The sequence below is a fragment of the Anomalospiza imberbis genome, chromosome 1, assembly GCF_031753505.1.
Source record: "Anomalospiza imberbis isolate Cuckoo-Finch-1a 21T00152 chromosome 1, ASM3175350v1, whole genome shotgun sequence".
Taxonomy (NCBI): Eukaryota; Metazoa; Chordata; class Aves; order Passeriformes; family Viduidae; genus Anomalospiza; species Anomalospiza imberbis.
The window spans coordinates 121602230-121622450 of NC_089681.1; the positions used below are offsets into that span (position 1 = coordinate 121602230).

The 20221-nt window shown below is 39.2% G+C and overlaps 1 protein-coding gene across 9 annotated transcripts; it reads left to right on the forward strand.

Annotated features, from left to right (window-relative positions):
* The first annotated feature begins 657 nt into the window (after positions 1–657).
* TMEM196 (transmembrane protein 196) lies at positions 658–19997 on the forward strand. Of its 9 annotated transcripts, none has more exons than XM_068209364.1 (5): positions 658–1077; positions 12809–12865; positions 14667–14921; positions 16802–16875; positions 18839–19236. In XM_068209364.1, exons 1-5 carry the CDS (start codon positions 919–921, stop codon positions 18924–18926), a joined length of 633 nt encoding a protein of 210 aa, XP_068065465.1. In that variant the 5' UTR covers positions 658–918; the 3' UTR covers positions 18927–19236. The 9 variants fall into 9 exon arrangements, 8 of the variants coding, with proteins under 8 accessions (XP_068065465.1, XP_068065454.1, XP_068065521.1 ...); XM_068209353.1 differs by having other exon boundaries at positions 659–1083; XR_011005182.1 differs by having other exon boundaries at positions 662–1083; positions 16802–17053; positions 19167–19997.
* Positions 19998–20221: the final 224 nt, after the last annotated feature.

Below are 20221 nucleotides of genomic sequence, written 5' to 3' on the forward strand. Positions count from 1 at the left end.
ACGGGAATGGCTACAGAAATCGCCTATTTTGGCAGTAGGGTTTTGCATAAGACCAGAGTTTTCCAATGGTGAGACGCAGCATACTCCATCCCTTTAACTGATACAAGAGGAAGAGAAGCTTCCTCCTGATTTTTGACAGCAGCACCTGGGAGGAGGGAGGTCTGCGGACCCCCCACTCCGAGAAGGGCCACCTCTCCAGCGTCTGCCTGCGGCTGGCATCGGCTCCCGCGTCCCGCCGCCAGCCCGGCCGCCGCGGGACGGCGGAGGTGTGCGAGCGACGCGCCGGGGAGGACCGGGGAAGGTGCCGAGCCTTGTGGCCCTGGGGCGGGGCTGCCGTGAGCCTTGCCCGTGCATTGGATCTGGATTCATACATAAGTATAGCCGGGCTGGGCTCGCCACACTGCTCTACCCCCCTCCCCTCAGCCCTGGAAGAGAAGGGGGAGAGAAACAAGAAGGGGGAGAAAAAATCCCGGTGAGGTCATTCCAATGAGAGCGCAGGAGGAGAGCGGACAAGGTCGACTTTCCCGGCGGAGGCGCAGCCCTTAGGAGAGCGGAGCCGCGCACCCACCGCCGGCCCGGCACCTTGGAGAGCTCCGCCGCGCCGGGGCCGCCCCGGGGCCGCGCTCGGGGCCACGCTCGGGGCCGCGCCGGGGCCGCGCTCGGGGCCGCGCCGGGGCCGCGCTCGGGGCCGCGCTCGGGGCCGGCGCGGCGCTGCCTGCGCGGGGCCCGGCGGCGCCGGGGCCGCCCCGCCGACCCTCGGTAGCGCCCGCCGGCCGCGGATGAGCCGCTCCGCCCCGGCTGCCTGCGAAGGAAGAAAAGTTTGGGGGCGACTTAGGGCCACGGGAGCGCCCGAGGAGGAGGAGGAGGAGGATGCGCGGTTTCCCCGGCTGATCGGGAAGGAAGGATGACCGAGGGAGGATGTGCACCAGCAGCCAGATCATCGGGAGCCTCCTGGTGCTCTCCGTGCTGGAGATAGGGTTAGGGGTGTCCAGCGTGGCCGTGGGGGCGGTCAGTTTCAGCCTGGTCCTCACAGAGCATAAACCTCAGCTGGGAGACTCTTCTCCGGTATGGAGCGGGGTGTGTGTACGTTAGCCATTTCACTCTCTCTTTAACTCTTTATGGTGATGATCCGACCGTGCGAAGGCATCCCCTTTTCCCTTCCCTTCCCTTCCCTTCCTTTCCCTCCCGCGAGTGCATGCTGCGCCGACCTCGCCGGCTCCATTTCCGATGTGCTTGGGGTACGGTCTGCAGAGTCGTGGGGCGAGGGGGAGGCACGGCGGGGACAGATGTACGTGTCATGGGCGGGGGGGAGACCTCTTCTTTCTCGCTCCTTTCCATTTTTCAGTCTTGCTGTGAGCAATTGAACTTTCTCTGAACCCCTTCTCACACCTGGGAAAGCTCGATGCTTCGCGTGAAACCCGGGCCATAGCTTACGGTCTTTAAATTGATTGTGAGTTCTGCTTTTTTAAAAGAACAGCCCTGACCATGATGAGGAGATTGTCAAAAGGTGCTTTGAATTAATGTCAAGGGTATGCCAGCTGAGTCCTGAGTTTTTGGAGGAAAAATAGAAAGAGACATTGGGAAAGAAAAGGAGAAAGATGTTCTCATGTACTGGGTGCCCCAAGCTTCTTGTAAAATGAACAAAAAAAATGAAAACCCAGTAATGGGTTAATAGAAGCAGCATGTTCATATCACAGAGCATTTTTTACTTCTCAAAAATGTTTCTTATTTTTCCAGTTTGAGATATGCATGTTTCCAGGAAGAATTTTCCTCCAAATGTTTATTTATATTTATGAAACAAAGAATAGGAAATGTTGAATATTCAGTCTAAACATGAGTGGGCATTTTTGAAGTCCAAAGCTGGTTGTGGCCAGCTTGTATTGTACAGCAGTATTTCTATAAGGATTGTTTGCTTAGCTTCAGATAACATGATAAATGTAAAACATTCTTGATTATTCACCAGCATAACCTCCTCTAATTTATAGATTAATTCAGACAAAGTGCTCCATGTAATATTCTCACTGTCAATAATTATTGATTATTGACATCAGTGATAAATATTTTTGGCAGTATATAAGCACTCATAATTCTGCACTGCAGAACAGGTAGGTGAGAAATGAAAAAGAAGACTAGATCAGACAGGTAATGATATTACCAGGCCAACAGGTAATGATATTATCAAAATCACTTCAAAAAGGGAGGTTTCTGATCATTCTTAATGAAGAAAAAAATTAGTTAAAACCACATGTCTGTCTGAAGATCTAATGGTAAAGGCCAGTTTCCTGGGTTTTACTGAGGTCAAAGAGTTTTTATCAATCAGTGAGATCAGTGTTTTATGCAGTGGTATTTTATGCACTTTGTGACAATGCTATCACAGCTGATATAATTTCATGACAATGCACAATTCCTGCATAACTGCCTCATTCATTTTTAAGCTATTACCCTGGAGTTTGTACTAGACATAGATTAAGATTCTGTTATATTAGATGTTGGCTTCCAAGAACTTTATAATCGTAGAAAGAGACAGATACAGCGTAAAAGGGTGTAAACGAGTATGAAGAAAAAACAAACCAAAACTGAGTGGAATAACAGGTGGTTGCATTAACACACCAGAAGTCTGGCTGATTTAGAGCTGTTCATAGGTAGAGTTTTAGAGAGCAATAAGACAGAGGACAGTGAAGAGGTTTTGCAGATATTTATAGGAAATTATTCTTACATGTGAGTGCAGAGGCATGGAAGGTAACCCAAAGGGACTTGTTTGCAAATGTAACAAGTGGGCAAAGGGAGCAAAAACTGCAGGTTGAATAGGCAGAGAGAGGCCTCAAAGAAAATGCAAAGTGGAAGAAGAAAAAGTAGCAGAGGAAATCAGAAAGTCAAAGTGACGTGCAGAGTGGGGTGACATGTTTCTAAAGGCTGACTTACTTTTCCTTGACCTAAAGATCTGTAGTCTCAATTGTCACCATTATACCACTCTCTTTGTACTACTCCAAGAGTTCAAACTGTTAGGCTGCATTCTTCTGACTAGGGGACTAGCAGGTGAGGCAGGCAGGCCAAGAAAGGGGCCAGAGATTTACTGTTCCCCAAGGATACTTGGGGTCATGGGTAACTACTTTCAAATTTAAACTGGAAAAAGGTTTGTTTGGACAATCCTCAGGACTGTCCTGCTGCAGAAGTGGCATAAGCCTCCTTTCTGCTCACTGTAGCTTACACTGAGCTCATGTTGCCTGTATTAAAGGATATGTCTTGCATAAAATATGTTATTTTTTTCCAATTCACACCTTTGAGTCAGGGTTTTCCTCTGAGAAGTGAACACTAAGGAAAAGAAGGGGACATTAAAGAAAAACTAATTCTTTGACATCTTAGATACAAAACACTTAAGTTGAACAGTGTCATTCCTCCTGTTGCAATTTCCTTGGAAATGCACAGAAAACCTTTGACCCTGTTCTAGCCTTTTATGTGGGTGGAACTCAGCAGAGACCCAAGTTCATATAGAAGTAGATGAAGACAGCATCACCATGGAAACCTTAACCTGAATTCCTAAAATTTGGGCATCTTAAAAATCATGCACATTCTATCTTCTATACTTGCCTCCTTATGATGCTTTACACTTGACAAACATCAGCTTCTCTATTAAAAGAGTTGTTATTGTTCACTGCCTCCATTCAGACAGATAATTTACTAACATACTAATTTTAACCATGTGAATTTCATCCATAGCATTATGGATACAAGTGAAGTTAAGCATGGGCTGAAGTACCCTGATCATTGCAAGCCCTGCTTTATGTATAAGCAAGCCAGGGAAAGTAGAGTACACCAGAATGAAGAAATTGAAAACCTAGGCAATGTCTATATCAAAAAATACATTAAAATGGGAAAAAATGAAGTTTCAAATATGTTGTTCTCATTGGAGTTGAATTTCATTAAATAGTACAGGTTGTTTAAAAAGTAGCCATAAGAAAACAACTGAAGGTGTGACTGTCTTCTCAAATTATCTGGAGCATGTGGAGACAACTATATAATTTACATCATCACCAATCTGTTCTTTTTAAAATAGGCCATGCCTGTTAAATTGCAAAAAAATGCTAAAATCAAAACCAAGCCCACAATAAAAATAGTCTCAAATACCCTAAAGTGCACACATTGTTGATTTCTAAATTTTCTTTCTGTTTGTTGTTTGTGTTGGGATAAACTATTCTACGGGCTGTAATCAGTGTCTCCCAGATTTTTTGTTTCCCAGAAACTGAGGGATATTTCTGAAATCCACCATTCCAATTCAGTTATATGACGTACTATAGAATAATTCAACCAATGAGAACGCTGAACCACTAACAATAAACATAGTAAGAATGACAGCATCCATAGCAAAGGCTTTTGCACAAACAACATAAGTCAGAAGATAATCAAGCAAAAAGTATTCACAGTTTTTTTTTTTTAATGGTCACATACTTCCCCATCTATATTTAGAACACAGTGGTTTCATCACTCTCACTATGCGTAGTGAATAGATATTCACACACACATACATTTGTGTAATTTATCCTCATTTATTCTGCAGTGGTGAATAAATCCTTGCTGTAAATGAGTCTCCCTCATACAGAGAGAGAGAATGAGAGACAAAAGCCACATCTTTAGACAAATATGCCATCTATCTTCATATGTGAGAGAGATACTCGATGATTCACTTATGGCTATGCCTCTCAAGAGTAATAATTTCTCCCCTTATAAAGGCAAATATCTGAATGTATTTGAGAGATATGCACTTTCTGTATGTTGGTCTATTTGTCTGTCTGTAGACAGAGGCAGAATTACTGTTTCCATGATTTGGGATTTTATCACAGTGGAAGTCTGTCTGTCCATTAAAAATCTGCATTTGGCTACAGAAATTTGTTCCAAGTTGGCACTTGAAATATTTGATTTAAATTACTTTATTTTTTTTTATCCAAGATTTGAAGGAAAAGAATAAGTGTCAGTCTGTATGGACTTTCCCAGGGCAAGAAAACCTTTTTAGACTGTTAAATCAATGTTGGTGGCCTGAAAATTTAAACCACTAGATTTTACATCTAGGTTTCACTGTTGCCAAGTTTCCTTTGGAAAGAATAGTCAAATTTTATTTTTTTTTTTCAAAAACAGCACAAAAAAATCACATTATTGTTTAGCAATAAGACAAAATGCAGATCCTACTTTATTTTAACATATGTATTGCATTTTCATCAAACTGACTGTATTTCTGTCTGGCTCCCACTCGTGATGAAATTAATCACAGGACTTTCAGTGAGCTCAGTAGAAGCTGGAAAGAGTTCTGTACCTATAGATAGGGAAGGACATACCAAGGGTGGAAGCTTCTTGCATTGCATGGAGCCAGGACAATTCACTGAATTCAGCTGAGATATTTCAGTAGGGTTTTTTTTGTCATTTGGAGATTCCAGAGGCACAGACAAACCTGGAAGAAGTTCCATCTAGCTCCTGTGTTGTATTTAGAGGATCTGCTGAATATAGACTGACTTAAGCATATGCTTAAATGTTTTACTACTATAAGACTGTAGTTCACCTGCAGAGAATAATCTTTCATTTATTACTTTTTTGAGATGTCAGCAGTCACACTCTAAACCAAATGCTTGATACAAAACAAACAAAAAGCATTCTTTTTATTTGTTTTTCTGATAGGCTCTAAACAAACAAAAAGTAAACATTATTATTTTGTGCTGAGATTTTAAGTGTTTTTAGAGCTGGATGAAGGTTTTTTGAATCACTGATGTCAGATTCAGAAACACACTTCTTAATTTCCTTGATTGTTTCTAAAAACCATTCCCCATTTTTAAAGCATCTCTGTAGGTCTATAACCAGATAAGTGGAAACACTAATCACAGGGCCTGGGATAGAATTTATGCTGCTTGCATATGGCTTGAATCAGTGGGAAGTGTAGCAGCACCTGATCTGATAAGACCCAATAGCACACTGCCAGACAAGATATTGACTCAGATTAGGTATTATTTAACACTATGCCTCAGTTATAACAGAGCCGCCTCTCTCCTCATGACAGATTTGGTGGGACACAAAGTTGGGTTTTGGCAATGCTGTTGCTTCTGGTTCTGTGTCTGGATACCTTTCAGCCACCTAGACCTTCCTGTCCCTACAATCACTTGCATGGGACAACAACATCATTAGAAGATTCCATCCTCTTTTTGCAGAAGATTATTTTGTTTCTCTGTGGAGGTAATAGGCAAACCTGGTACCTAGGCTTGATCTTCTTGCCTGTTGTAATTTTTATTTAGTTTGATGTCTTTGTTTTCATGAGTAGATTCTGTGCCCTTTATGTCTGTGCTAAGAACATTTAATCCTTGTTCTGAAATACTGCTTTGAATAAGAGTTACAATTAGAGATATCTCTTCTGCTTAATTCATCCATTAGGGATTTCAGCTTTTTTCTCATTTGGACGGAGCTGAAACAATATTATTAAATAGAATCTTTCTTCCTTTACATTACTAATTTCAAATTCCTGGTTATTGTTCTGGAAGTCACATGCTTATGCAGCTTTAGTGTAAAACACAGAATTGTCTCGTTAACTACCTGACAAGAGTATATAAAAGTGAAGCTTTTAATTCTGTCTTGATGGTTTAGTCTTCCAAGTAGAGGGTCGTTTGAGTTGGTATGATACAGCGGCATTTTCACTGTGTTACATTCCATTTTGGAATGATTTCCCTTCCTCAGTTTCATCAGATACATATGGATGACCCACAGAGGATTTCCCATGCAGTGTATTCAGTTTAGCTGTCTTTTTTTGTCATGGACAATGACTAGGGATCAAGCTGTCCTTATATTCAACAGGTTTTCTCTACTACTTTGTTCAGCCTGTGTCCAGGAAACTTTTCTATGAGCAGTTTTCATTTTTTCAAGGGAATTACACTCACCATTGCTTTTGTCTTTTCAAAATAAAAGACAGAAATGTTTCTTAGCTTCAAGATATAAAGTAAAAATAGTTCCTTTTCTTCTGCATGGTGAAAAGAAACAAATATTTGGCTTCCTGCGGATTAACTAAAACTGAATCTTTTTTAGACTACCAGGGACAAAGTACCCATTTTCCAGAAGGAAACGAAAGAAGCCAAGTCTTTTGTTCCAGAAAATATGAAATAGGGATGGATCCAAACCACAGAACTTGAATATAAATTAAGATTTTAGCCTTCTTACCAAAATTTATGGGGTTTTGGATCTGAGGTTTTGTTTCCAGGCAATATTCAATATAAAGTAAATTAAAGCAGTCTCAAAAGAAACATTCTCCTTTTCTGGGAGGTCTTTGGGGTTCTTTTCCAAAGTTCAACAGACAAAAAGAGACATTTTCCAATATGCGTATGGAACATTAGCAGGTACGGCTGCAGTGTGAATGACAAAACCACCACAAACAGACACTACTGCGTAATCACCTTGCAATCACACTGGTGCTATCAGAGCAACTCTGACTTTGGTGGGCCCATCGTAAACCATCACTGAAAGTGGGATTGAGGCACTCAGTCTCTGAGTAGCTTTTGTGCTTTGTAGTACCTTTCTGTGGATTTTTTTTACCATTCACCCAAGAGGGGTTATGCCCCTGTATAACCCCTTGATGATATATTCTCATAAACTCATAGAATGACAGAATCATACAATAAGGATTGGAAGAGACCCTAAAGATCATCTAGTCCCAACTGTCCCTGCCATGGGCAGTAACACCTCCTACCAAACCAGGTTGCTTAAGGCCTTGTATAACCTGGCCTGCAACATTGCCAGGGTTTGGTCACCCACAGCCTCTCTGGGCAACCTGTTCCAGTGCCTCATCACCCTCACAGGAATGAATCTCTTCCTAACATCTAGCCTAAATTTCCCCTCTTCCAGTTACCTCTTTACTCCTTGTCCTGTAACTACAGTTCCTGATGAAGAATCCCTCTCCAGCTTCCCAGATATTGGAAGATTGCTAGGAGGTCTCCATGCAAACTCAGTGATATTGTGTGTCCCTTCCAACTCGGAATATTCTGTCTATCTGTGAATCTCTGAGCCTTCTCTTCTTCTAGTTTGAACAGCCCAAAGTTTCCCCACCTAACTTCTTAAGGGAGGTGCTCCTGCCCTCTTACCAACTTCCTGTCCCTTCTCTGGACTTGCGCCATCAGTTTCAATGCAAGATTTCTCTGCTAGTCTTGACACAAAACATCATGTATGTATAGGAGGTATGAATAAGTCTGCAACCAAAAGTAACCCTATAATCAATAGGGTCTGGGTGTAATTTGTGATCTGTGTAGGTTTTTAAGTGAGCCTTTCAGTCTTTTAGCATTTATGATTTTTTAAATTATGAATAATAATTAAAATGTAAGTCAAACAATAAGACACCTGTTTAAAAAAGTTCCAGCTGAAGTTCTCTCTCTGGCTTCCAGGGCATTTTGTAGGGCTTATTTTCTTAGCTTATCCTTAATAAAAATTTTTAGCTTTATTCTCTGCATGAGTTCTGAACACTTGAACAACTGAGCATTCTTTACCAGAAGCTTATCTTCAGTGATATATTTCTTTTCCACTCCTGATTTACTGTATTTGCAGTATACGTCCATTTGCCTAACTTACCTCAGGTAAGTTAGGTTACATGGTTAGAGAATACATAGTTAGAAAATGCAACTACATTTAAAGAGTCCATGAGATTGGCTGGTAAAAAGGTATTAAGGATAATCAATGATCAAGTAGAAAGGAGCAAGTCCTCACCATGACAGTATTAGTTAGTCAAGGGTAAACTGTAGAGTAGCTCAACAGTTACAAACCAAGTTTTACTGTTATAACATATTGACATGAAGTCTTTCAAAATAGCCAAGAACAGAGAGAGTGTCAAGACAATAGAGCCCCTGATGGCTGCATTCCAGTTGGCAGTATTATAAAATAGAAGATTCTAAGTAAAATACACTTTCAATCTGATTTTTACCTCATCCTTCTTCTGGTACAAAGAGCCAGTGTAGTTTCTTCCATCCACTTTTCCCTGCTGCTGATCACAACACTGAGACATCAAAAATTTTATAGGCAATTCTTATAGCATCACAACAACAGCAACAAAAAACAACCCCTCCCCCCCAAAAAAACTCAAATAAAAATACCAAACCCAAAAAAAAGCCCCCCCCCCCCCAAAGTGTTTAGTCTCTACGCTATCAAAAAGCAGAGAATAGTGTCACATAATACCTCAGTGAAATCCTAACCGTTCCAGATGTCTCCACATTGAAAATCTTGGCTAAAGAAACTACATAAGCACTGTTCCTGAGCCATGAGTATTACTAATACTCTCTTCATAGAGCAGGCTTCCACTGTTTTCAGTGAATCAGCCTTAGAAGAGAGTTGTAAACTTGGCTCAGAAGTTTCAAAGCTTTACATGAGGTAAAATTGCCTGACCCTGTGGCACAAAGTAATTCGTTGGTTTTAATTGCAAAATGCATGCTGACATAAATAAATATCCATACTGGGTTTTGGGCAATCCTTTTCTCTATGAATGCAATACACTGTCATCTTAAAAAAAACCCCAACCTAAATAGCATTAATCCTTTGCTACTGCCCGAATGCTTTACTTCCAAGGTTTTTTAACATAATCAGGCACTTGAGTGCATTTGGTTTCACAACTTGTTTATCTCATAGCCATACGGATTATAAAACTTCAGCATGACCTCAAGATTAAACAGAAGAATGTGGAGAAAACATTAATATCCAATTCCTCTAAGTAAGAATACAAAGAACTCTTTTAGCTCTTTAACTATGGAACATGTTATTCCTTGCCTATATGTACAAATACTGTAGATGTAGAGAGAGAAAATACATACAGAGTATACATGACACAATACAATATTATCATAAAATCATAGAATTTCTCAACTTGTAAAAGACCCATAAAGATCACCAAGTCCAACTCCATGCTCCTTGCAGGACTATCTAACACCGAATCATATGATTAATAGCAGCATTCAGAGTGCTCCTTGTCCTCTGAAAGACTTGGTGCCATGATCCCTTTCCTGGGCAGCCCGTTCCAGTGACTGACCATCCTCGCAGCAAAGAACCTTCTTCTGATGAAACTTCACTCCATTGCCTTGTGCCCTATCATTGATCATCAAAGAGAGATCAGCACCTCTCCCTCCGCTGCTTGCCTTGAGAAAGGTGTAGACTGTGTAGAGGTCATCCCTCAGCCTTCTCTTCTTCAGTCTGATCAAACCAAATGACCTCAGCTGCTCCTCGTAAGTCTTGCCCTTGAGGCCTTTCACCATCTTGGTCATCCTCTTCTGGACACACTCTAACAGTTTGATGCTTTTCTGATACTGAGGAATCCATCTCAGCACACAATGCTCAAGAAGGAGCTGCAACAGAGCAGAATAGAGCAGGACAATCACTTCCCTCCACCAGCTGGGGATGCTGTTCTTGATGTACTCCAGGGTGTGGTTGGCCTTTTTTGCTGCCAGGGCACTGCTGACTGACATTCAATTTGTCACCAAGCCAGACACCCAGATCTCTTTCCCTGTGGCTGCTTTCCAATCTCTTGACCCCCAGTATTTATGTATAGCCAGGATTACACTGTCCTAGGTGCAGAATCCGGCACTTACTCTTGTTAAATCTCACATGGTTGGTAATTACCCAGCTCTCAGGTCTATTCACATCTCTCTGTAAGGCCTCTCTACACTTAATAGTCCATGGTATCTCCTAGTCTAGTATCATTAGCAAATTTAATCTAGATTTAACTACTGCATCCAGATCTTTACTCCAGGTAGTCAGATGCTTTAAATGGAATAGTCACCCCTTGTTTTGAGAAGCTGATATCTTAAGGTTTGTAGATTAGCTTCATTGACTCAAACTGGAGCAGAATTAAAGCTTTCCTGAAAAAATGGGTGACCTTCCCTTTCATACTCCTTCAGCTTTGAAGGTAAATTATCAAAATCACAGTTTTTTAACTAGTTAACAAGTTAAAACTATCTATGATGATCTCTTCCAACACTAATTAATTTTTCTATATACAAAAATTTCCTTTCAATTCTATTCAATCACTACAGAGAGGAAATATATTATTAATCCACTTTATCCATCTGACTGAATAGAACTTAATTACAAAGATGTCTTCAACAAATTTCATTTGAGGTTTCTGCATTTTGAGAAATACAAAACATGATGTGTGAAAATCTGAAGCATGCCTTCAGTTGAAAGCTATCTGCAATGGCAGGACTGGGAGTAAAACCCCAGAACTTCACAGAAAGCCTGAGTGACCACTTACAAAGAAGATGTGATGAACTGAAATCTTCTTTGCCTGTGGGAAAGCGTTTTATTTTATTGTTATTCCAGTCAGTGGGTTCTAGCAGCAATTACCAGTTGTGCCTTCTAGTATGTCCTGAGCCATTCAGCACCATGGTCCATGTGACCCAGCCCTCTCTATAATCTGATTGGTATTAAATTCACATCCCATGCTTAGTATAAAGGCAAATAACATACACAATTTATCCACATTCATTATGGGGAACTATTTTCATGGGTCTAAGTCAGAGTAAAAAGCCTCAAGGCTTACACTTAGCGATACACATGAACTACTTTAGTTAGAGAGGGATAAACTATGAGTTAAAGCAACTCCTCAACCGAAATAGTTAATTTGCAAAATTTTAGACTGTAAATAAGAAGTACCTGTAATATATTACACAGACCCTGAATCCTTTATAGAATCTCTTAAGTCTCTTCTGTGATTTAATTCTAAATCAGGGTCAAGCATTTTACTAGAAATACCATCTATTTTACTAGAAATACCATCTCAATGCAGAAATAGTATGGAAAAATCCATTTTTAAAACTACAAAATTACTTCCCAATGGGGGAGTAGGGTTATCTTTATTGAAAATAAGTAGCATAGATTTCTTTATAAAGGACTTTATGAGGCATCAAGGATTTTTTTTTGACAGTATTTCTAACATTTGGAAAAGGCCTTATTTCTTTCATACAACTACTGTAGTTCCTACCCTGACTGCTCCCCTGGGGACTATTCATTGTTTTCCTCATTAAATTTTTCTTTAAGAGGAAAAAGACATCAGAGGACATCACTGGTCTTTGACAGAGGTCACTATTAAGCATTATCATATATTTTTATCAGCTGTTTTTTCTGGTTTTGGTAATTAATTTTTGCCTAATGCTTGATGCTACAATTACAAAATCAGTTTGTGTGAGGAAATGACATAAAAAAAAATACAGATACTTTCATGCTCTCTCTTGCATATTGAGCTATCAAGAGTCTGAAGCAGATCTTTCTGCATGCCCAGAGTAGTTACACCAACAGACGTACTGATATTTACACCTGCACCCACAGACATTACTGAATTATATTCTTGCCCAGAGTTCCGCTGTCTTGAAGACAACAATCCATATGTGATTCTTCAGATGGTTCAGATGGTAGGATCAGGGCATTAAGTCCCAATGCTATGCTTAGAAGTAGATGATTTGGATCACTGACTAGTACCTTGCTAAATTCTTCTGAGACAAAAAGAAAACAGTAAAAAGGCATTTTATGCTTGCAACACTGGAGATTTTTTTCCAACTTGTTTACCTAAGCAGCTTAAAATTCAGATTTTCTTTCTTTTCTTTCTTGAGTTATTATGGTCACTTGGACTTCTCATTCCAGTTTCTTATCCAATAAGAGTGTTTATGGTTGAGTTACAACCTCCTGAAACATAAGGTTTGTGAAAAAAATTCTGACAACTGTAACTATTACCTAAACTGTGGTCACCACCACTGCCACACAGTGGGATTTGAACTAGGTACCTTAAATGATGAAATAATTGGTTTCTTGTTTTTTGCAGTTCCTGCTTTGCGGTGTATGCGGAATATTGTGTGCCAAAAAAAAATCTGGACTTGTTGTAAGTTTTTCCACTGAATCCACAACACTTAAGTATTTGAAAGGCTTCCTTATCTAATTTGAACTCTTTACTGGGGGTTTTCTGCATCCAAGGGTTTTTGATAAATAATTAGAAAAGTTACAAGTTGGCAATCTAAAAAAAGCAATCAGCACTTTGGAATAGTCACAAAAAACAAGGCAGTTCTGAAATGGCCTATGTAGGTCATGCTATTTAAGCCATACATCCCTATTTATCTGTATATGGATAAGCTTTGATTGGAAATCACTTGACATAGATTTATGTCAAGTCAATAAATGTTTCTCAATAATGTCACTGGACTGTATGTTCTCTCCTTCAAAAACCAGCATTGGTTTGCCATCTCAATAAGGCTGCTGGCCAAGTTTGTTTCTAGATATCATAGCTGTTAAGTGTTTAGCAAGTTTGTTTAGCAATCTGAAACACATGAAGGTAAGTTTTAAAGTGATGGAAGATATCTCTTCACGTACAGTCATTCTCTGACTGCAGCAAAATGATATTATTGCTCCACAAGACACAGCAGAACTCTATGTTATAAAGACATGATCTTATTGTAATTGATAATGCCAGTCCTAATATTCTGTCAGCTTGATTATTCTGCCACATACAGATGGAAGTCACATTAAACAAGCATAAGTGTGATGGGAATCAAAAGTTCTCTCTAATTATTTTTTAATATCAATGAGTTATCCTAAAGTCTGTTAAAATGACAGTCCCATTTCTTAAAACATGTGTTCCATAACCAGTTTCTAAAAGCCATCTGTTTCAGAGGTCTCACGGAATAGTCACTTTCCAGTGGACTGCAATATACATCCTCAATGCCACATTCCTGAGGAAATTCTCATCCTAGTTGTAGTACTTTTCTACAGAAGTAGTCTGTAAGGCTCCATGAATTTCTGCTGCCACAGTTGATAAGTACATATACAAAGCCATATCAAGAAACATTAAAGGCCCATCTAGATCATCATCTGACAGGTCAGCAGTACAAAGGGAAGTGAATAAGACAATCATTTAACACTGTCTCCATAAGGTCTTTTTCTCCTGAATCATTTGAGGTTAATACACATCCTGAATCAGAGTAACATTTTTGTGACTAAAAGTAATAGGAGGTGCTTAAAAATGTCTCATTGATTGCAGCCTGTTTCACAGATTTCTAAAATTCCCCGGAACATTTTAGTCAAGTTAAAATCTGTCATCAAACTGACCTTCTGTAAAACAGCTTCACAAATTTCTTTGTTGTTTCTTTTGCTTCTTTGACCAGCACATTCATCTTGAACAGTTTCAAAGACCCCACAAAAGCTGCAGAAAGCCTCCAATCTGCTATCTGACTGAATAAATTATAACTGAGCGAGAGGCACAGTCAGAATGCACACAAAGCAAAAGAGATTCACTACAAATACATGAGGCATTCACTCCTGAGACAAGGTGATAAACTGCACAATAGAAAATCACGACACCTGCTGTCATGTTACTGTTTTGTGTGAACACCTGGAAATCAGTTTTATGTCCTAGCAGTCCTTCCATTGATTAGGTTTTAACTTTACCTACTCATTTTACTCAACTTTTTTTACATGCAACATCAACCTTAACTCTAGTATACCAGAAGGTAATATATTCCCTTGGAGCAATGTGGGAGCTAAGAAAGTTAAAAACAAGGGTCTGTGCAGTGTTTTGCAGTCAATGATGCTATCAAAGAATTAAACTATGGTTATCTTATATTTTACATGCATTAATCTATCTCTGAAAAATATTACTGTGACATAACTTCTCTTGTTTCTCCTGACAGATGATACTTTTTTCTGCCTGTTGCATCTGTGGACTAATAGGAGGAATCTTAAATTTTCAATTTCTTCGTGCTCTGACAAAGAAGTCATCTGCTCTCTATTCTTTGCATCTTGCCTCCATGTCTCTTGCATGCATTGGAATTGGTGGTTGCACCCTTTCTTCATGGCTCACTTGTCGGCTAGCCAGCTATGAACAAAGGCGAATGTTCTCTGAAAGGGAACATTCATTGCATCACTCCCATGAAATGGCAGAAAAAGTGAGTTGTGTGTCCTCCCTTATTTGTTCTGCTTCTCCCAAAATGTTACTGTATGCGTTAACGTTTACAATTGGCAAGGGATGTATTCAGTTTTCAGTTTTATATGAGAAAGAGCTTCTGGAAAATGAAATGCTGCCATTCTGTGTAAGCTTTATTATGTTGCATTATATGGAGCTATTTTTAGGTACTGTATATTTGCAGTACATCCATTTCAATGAAGTACATCCATTTTCAACATAATTCCATTGTATAGCTATTCAGGGGCTTAGCTGCTAAATATAGCACCTCCTAAATAATTGGAAGCCTTATTAATATGAATTATCATATCTTGTACTGTAAAAAAAGCACAGAAAGCTTTCTGTAACCACATCATTGCATGCTTCCAGGATTTAATCAATTTCTTACTCTCCCAAGTATTCAGCTTATAAATTGGGTTATTTAAACAGAAAAGCCACAGTTCACAAATGTAGGTGACTTAACCTAAGCATTAAGGACATATCTAGACACCTAAATCAAACTGGTCTCATTTGCAGCACCGAGCATTTACTTCCTTTCTGTATTAACAGGAAGCCTACCCAGGTGTATAGGAATATAATCAGGTGCTGAAACTGAAGCTCCCAAAGCTGAGCACATAGGATCAAAACAAGTAATGGAATGGAATTCTTGAAATCATCTCCTAGTTTTAACAGATCTGAATAATATTTGAGGAGTTAAGTGTCCACTGTAAACCTGTGCTTTGCATTTGGACTTAGTATCTATCCAATGCCTTTCATTTGAGAAATGAGCAAAAAAAAGAACAAAAGTCAAGTGGACAGCTCAAGTAAACCTCCAAGTCTGCAATTCTGCATTACTATTAAGTTCAAGAGTCTGTTGTCTACTGAAACCTCTGGAGAGCAGAGAAAGGATTAGTTCGCTCAGACTGTAGAATTGTTTTCAAATTCCCTGAAAAAATGTGATATAGCAGTTAAAAATGTCTTGTCACTATTTAGTTTCTTAACTGAGATGAGACTCCAAGTGGAAATATAAACTGAATTAATCTTAGATGATGTTTGAAATATGTCTTAAAAACACATTGTTTGAAACATTTTTAAAATGTTTGAAACATTTTAAAAAGATGATGTCAAACACATTTTAAAAAGTTAAATAGTAGAGGTTACAACAGTAACAAAAAACAGGGTGATAAAATCAACAGACAAGATACATTTCTCCATCTCATTTTAAAATGAAGAATTCTGATGAGCTATTAGGCAAATATGATGGTCTTGCTGATGGAAGGCTAGATATTGACTTTCAGAGAGACTTGTCTCAACAAGGACAAAGATGGGAGAAGAGAGGGAAAGGAAGAAGAAACATCTTGGAAAGAAAAAAACCTTTCAAAACAAAAAAAGCTGCCAACCCTATCAATTTGGGGTGAGGATGACTATGTGTAACAGTAGTTCACTGCCTACTTTCCTAACATATTGACCAACTGAGCTTTTTGACACTTAGCAGCAAGGACTACCAGGTATCCACTTATGCTGGGTGAAGGGCCACAATGTATGTGCAGGGCAACCCTGTTGTACACTCTCAGCAGATCTGGGATGCGCCCCACTGATGGCAAACTTCCTGCATGTCTGCTGTAGAGCCAAGTATGCATGTACACATGGCCTGACTTGGGACTTCTTAGACCCATAGACTTCCTGCTGCTGGCAGGATTGAGTACACTAGGTCATGGCACAAAAACTTACATTGAATTAGACCCTAATTTAGAAAATAGCTTAGAAGTGTTATATATATATGACTATATTGTATATTTATACTGATATACAGTAATGTAGACATGTACTGCATGTGCATTTGTTTGTGCTATATTTATTGTATAATTGTTATATTTATATTAGAGATTGAGGGGTATTGAAATAACCGACCTGCCCAGCTGCCCGGTGATTCCCCCGACACCAGAGTTACCTCCAAGGTACGCTGAACACTAGGGAGCGACCATGTTGTTATGTCACTTCAGGAAGGGCCACCTCTACGAGGAAGTCATAGCTTCAGCTAATCAAAGTTGGCTGAAGCTGTGATGTTACTCTGAGGCAGAAATGGTGCTTCCAGGTAGTGACATAACTCTACGTGGTGAACGCTGCAATCTGGAAGTAAGTTGAGTATTTAAAATATTCACCCTAGTTACAGGCATCCAAATACTCTTATTTGGATGTAGCCACCATTGATTCACTCTGCTTCTAATCTGTGTGCTCCTTCATTCCCTGAATTCAGCACCTTTTATTTTTTAATTAATTTTTTTTAAATAGAAATATTGGGGAAAATAAATGGGGTTTGATATTTTCCAAAACTATGGTGATATTCTAATAGCTGATGTCTGCAGATAATTCAAGTGATGAAACTTACAAAAGGAAACTCATGAGTAGCCTTCTGACAGATCACTACTATCAAAATATGGCTGACTGATAGTTAATAATTGGTATTCTTGGACTCTTTTGGCTTTGGTATTCTTGATCTCTTTCCCAGCTGACAGAAACCTTCAGTGGAGATCCAACAAAGGCTTTAGGAACCCACAAATTAGCAAATTATAGTGCCAGACAACCCCCAAACTGGGATCCATAGTCCAGTGTTAGGCATGCATGTTCCTCTTCAATATATGAGGAGAATAAGGCACAATACCAAAACATCCAACACTATCATCTGCAAATGGAGACCTGGGTAGTAGAAAATACTCAAAATTAGTTTCACACCTGATTTTCTCTGAAGCTTATGCTTGATTCGGGGGTATTAATTGCCAAGGCTTCTTGGTTTGGTGACATTGTAGAGAAGACTAGAACATCCCTTCTTTCAAAAACTGTGAAGGGAACAATTAAGTCCTGTGATTTGCTTTAAAATGTAGCTGGTAACACCTGAGAAAGGAGGCATCAGTGCTTTTTCACTTTATCTTACTATGAGTTCTGGTCTCTGCTTGCCAAATATTGTGGATTAAAAGAAGAGAGAGATGGAGTAAGACTAGTAATAAAGACCAGGTAGTATAATTTTCTTCTCTTTACCACAAATCTCAGCTACTATGCTATAGAGTTGGGTTCTTTCTTTCTGTCTTTTTCTCTCTCTCTCTGTCTAGCCCAATGAATGTTGCTTCATTTTTTACAGAAGCTTCCACAGGAAGGGGGACAAACAAATCCCTTTTATTCCATCTTTTCTCCAAGTGTACCTAGGAGGAAGAAGAGGTGAATTTAATCTTTCCATGCAGAGAAGAGCCTCTGGTCATCATGCAGCTATTTTAGAACTAGTCCAGCACTGGCACCTGCACCTCATCTACTTCAATTTTAGAAGTACTCCAAGCTGCATTTTTATGTGTACTCATTCCTCTTGCCATAGCTGAATGTTCTCTGTCATTGGACATAAGCAGCAGATCACTTATTTCTACATCCAGATTTGATCTGGTATGAAATAGGCCTGGGATTGCTCAGAATAAGGTAGTTCCAACCATAAACTCAATGTGGCTTTGCAGCCTTGGAGATCAGGGAGCTGCTTAACTAATGTAGCCATCTCTGTGCTTAGACAGCTGCTAGGGGGGTATTGTTTGCATTTCAATTTGAGAGTTAGAAAATCTATCCCTGAGCAAATCTTGGTTTAGGTGCTTTAGGATTCTGACTCATGAGCCAGTCAGCTTACTCTGGGATGACTCACCTGCCACTGGAGAAGCAATCCCTGAATGGCTAAAAATTGTAGACTGGCATAATAAGGGAAAACTAAAATCTGTCCCATCCCAAGGGAAATGAAGCAGTTAAAACCCTTAGATCCTGTTTGGATCTAGATCTACTTCCCAAATATCTATTTCAGCAAGCATTGAATGGCATCTGTTTGTAGCATGTCGGCACAGATAGAGGTTTGAATGGAAACAGAGACTTAACTACCATTTCATTCTTTTGTAGATTAGCACACAAGCTTGAGTTGATGCAATTTCAAAGGACAACATCACAAACTAGTACAGATGCCGTCAATGCTCTATATGTGGTCTGAGTGTAATGTCTAACTCAATCACTATCAATGAATCTATCAGCTTTCAAACGTACCTAATTTATGGAGGAAAAAGTCTGATTTTTTTTTATAATAAGGTTAAGCTAAATAAAAATGTAAAGCGTTTCTGAATGTTCGAAATTCTGAGTTTGTTCAAATTTCATCACAGCCTTAGATAACTGAATTTTGAACAATACTTACAATACTTCTAATTTTAATTAATGTTTTTTATTCTTGTTCTAGGAAATGACAGACAACCTAAGCAATGGTGGCCCACATCTGATTTATAATGGAAGTGTATATTAAGAAATTTTTTAAAGTTCCATGGAAGGAAGTGGTTTTAGAATTTTCTTCAGGAAAAAAAATAGACTCCAAGAAATTAAGAAAATGAAATTATCTTAGCTTTTATGGCTCAAATGTCACAACTGCAGACCAGCACATTTGCAAAACCCTTTTAGAACCATGTTCAAAATTTGTCTCCTAAACATTTTGCGGATATACAATATTTATTCACTTCCTGGCTACTCTCCTTCAGTTTTTTGTCTGAACAATCTTTCTGAATTGTGATAGTATTTGAAAAAGACTTCACAAGACTCTTACTCTCATGAAAACTCAAAAATCAGAAAAAAAAATAAACTGAACTGCATTTAGCCCACTCAAAAGAGAAGGCAGAGGAAGAATGGCTCAGGGGAATCTTTTTCTCCTCTCCACTTAGCAGCATCTGGTTTAATATGATGGCTTCAGATCATGGCATGGTACAGCAACACATCTGCACAGTCCCTCTCCTCACATTTTGAATGCATCCTGCCTCAGTTTTCCCAGTAGATCATATCAAAAGAGAGTGCAAACTCCTCTTCCAAAAAGCTCCCATTTCACATCCAGAGTATAAATGAACAGTGTGCTGAAAACACCGATGTCTTTGTTTTGAAAGACAGAATGCTCTAAGAATGCCATAAATCAAAACCTCAATAATGCCTTGTTGTAAAGAAATTGTAAATATTTCCAATTTGTGAATGAAGTATATTTCGTAATTTGTTCATAAAAGAAGACAAATAAAATGAAATATAAACCAGAGGTTTTAGAGAGATCTTTTGGGTTTTTTTATTGTTAGAAAGATCTTGCAAAGCTGAACTGTCATGCTTGCAGTTTAGCACAATATATTGAAAAGTTTCTAAAAGAGTGAAGAAAGCTCAGGAAGGAGAAAAAAAAAAAGAAGGCTGAACAGGGTCAAGGTCAGAAGTTACTGGCAATTCTCCACACCAACAATAACATTTGGGGGTATGTTAAAGCAGCAGGTA

Coding starts and splice junctions, on each gene's coding strand:
- TMEM196 (XM_068209353.1), top strand. CDS start 919: ATGTGCACCAGCAGCCAGATCATCGGGAGCCTCCTGGTGCTCTCCGTG. Junction 14,922..16,801: donor CCCATGAAATGGCAGAAAAA/GTGAGTTGTGTG, acceptor TATTTATATTAG/AGATTGAGGGGTATTGAAAT. Junction 16,876..18,838: donor ACACCAGAGTTACCTCCAAG/GTACGCTGAACA, acceptor ATTCTTTTGTAG/ATTAGCACACAAGCTTGAGT.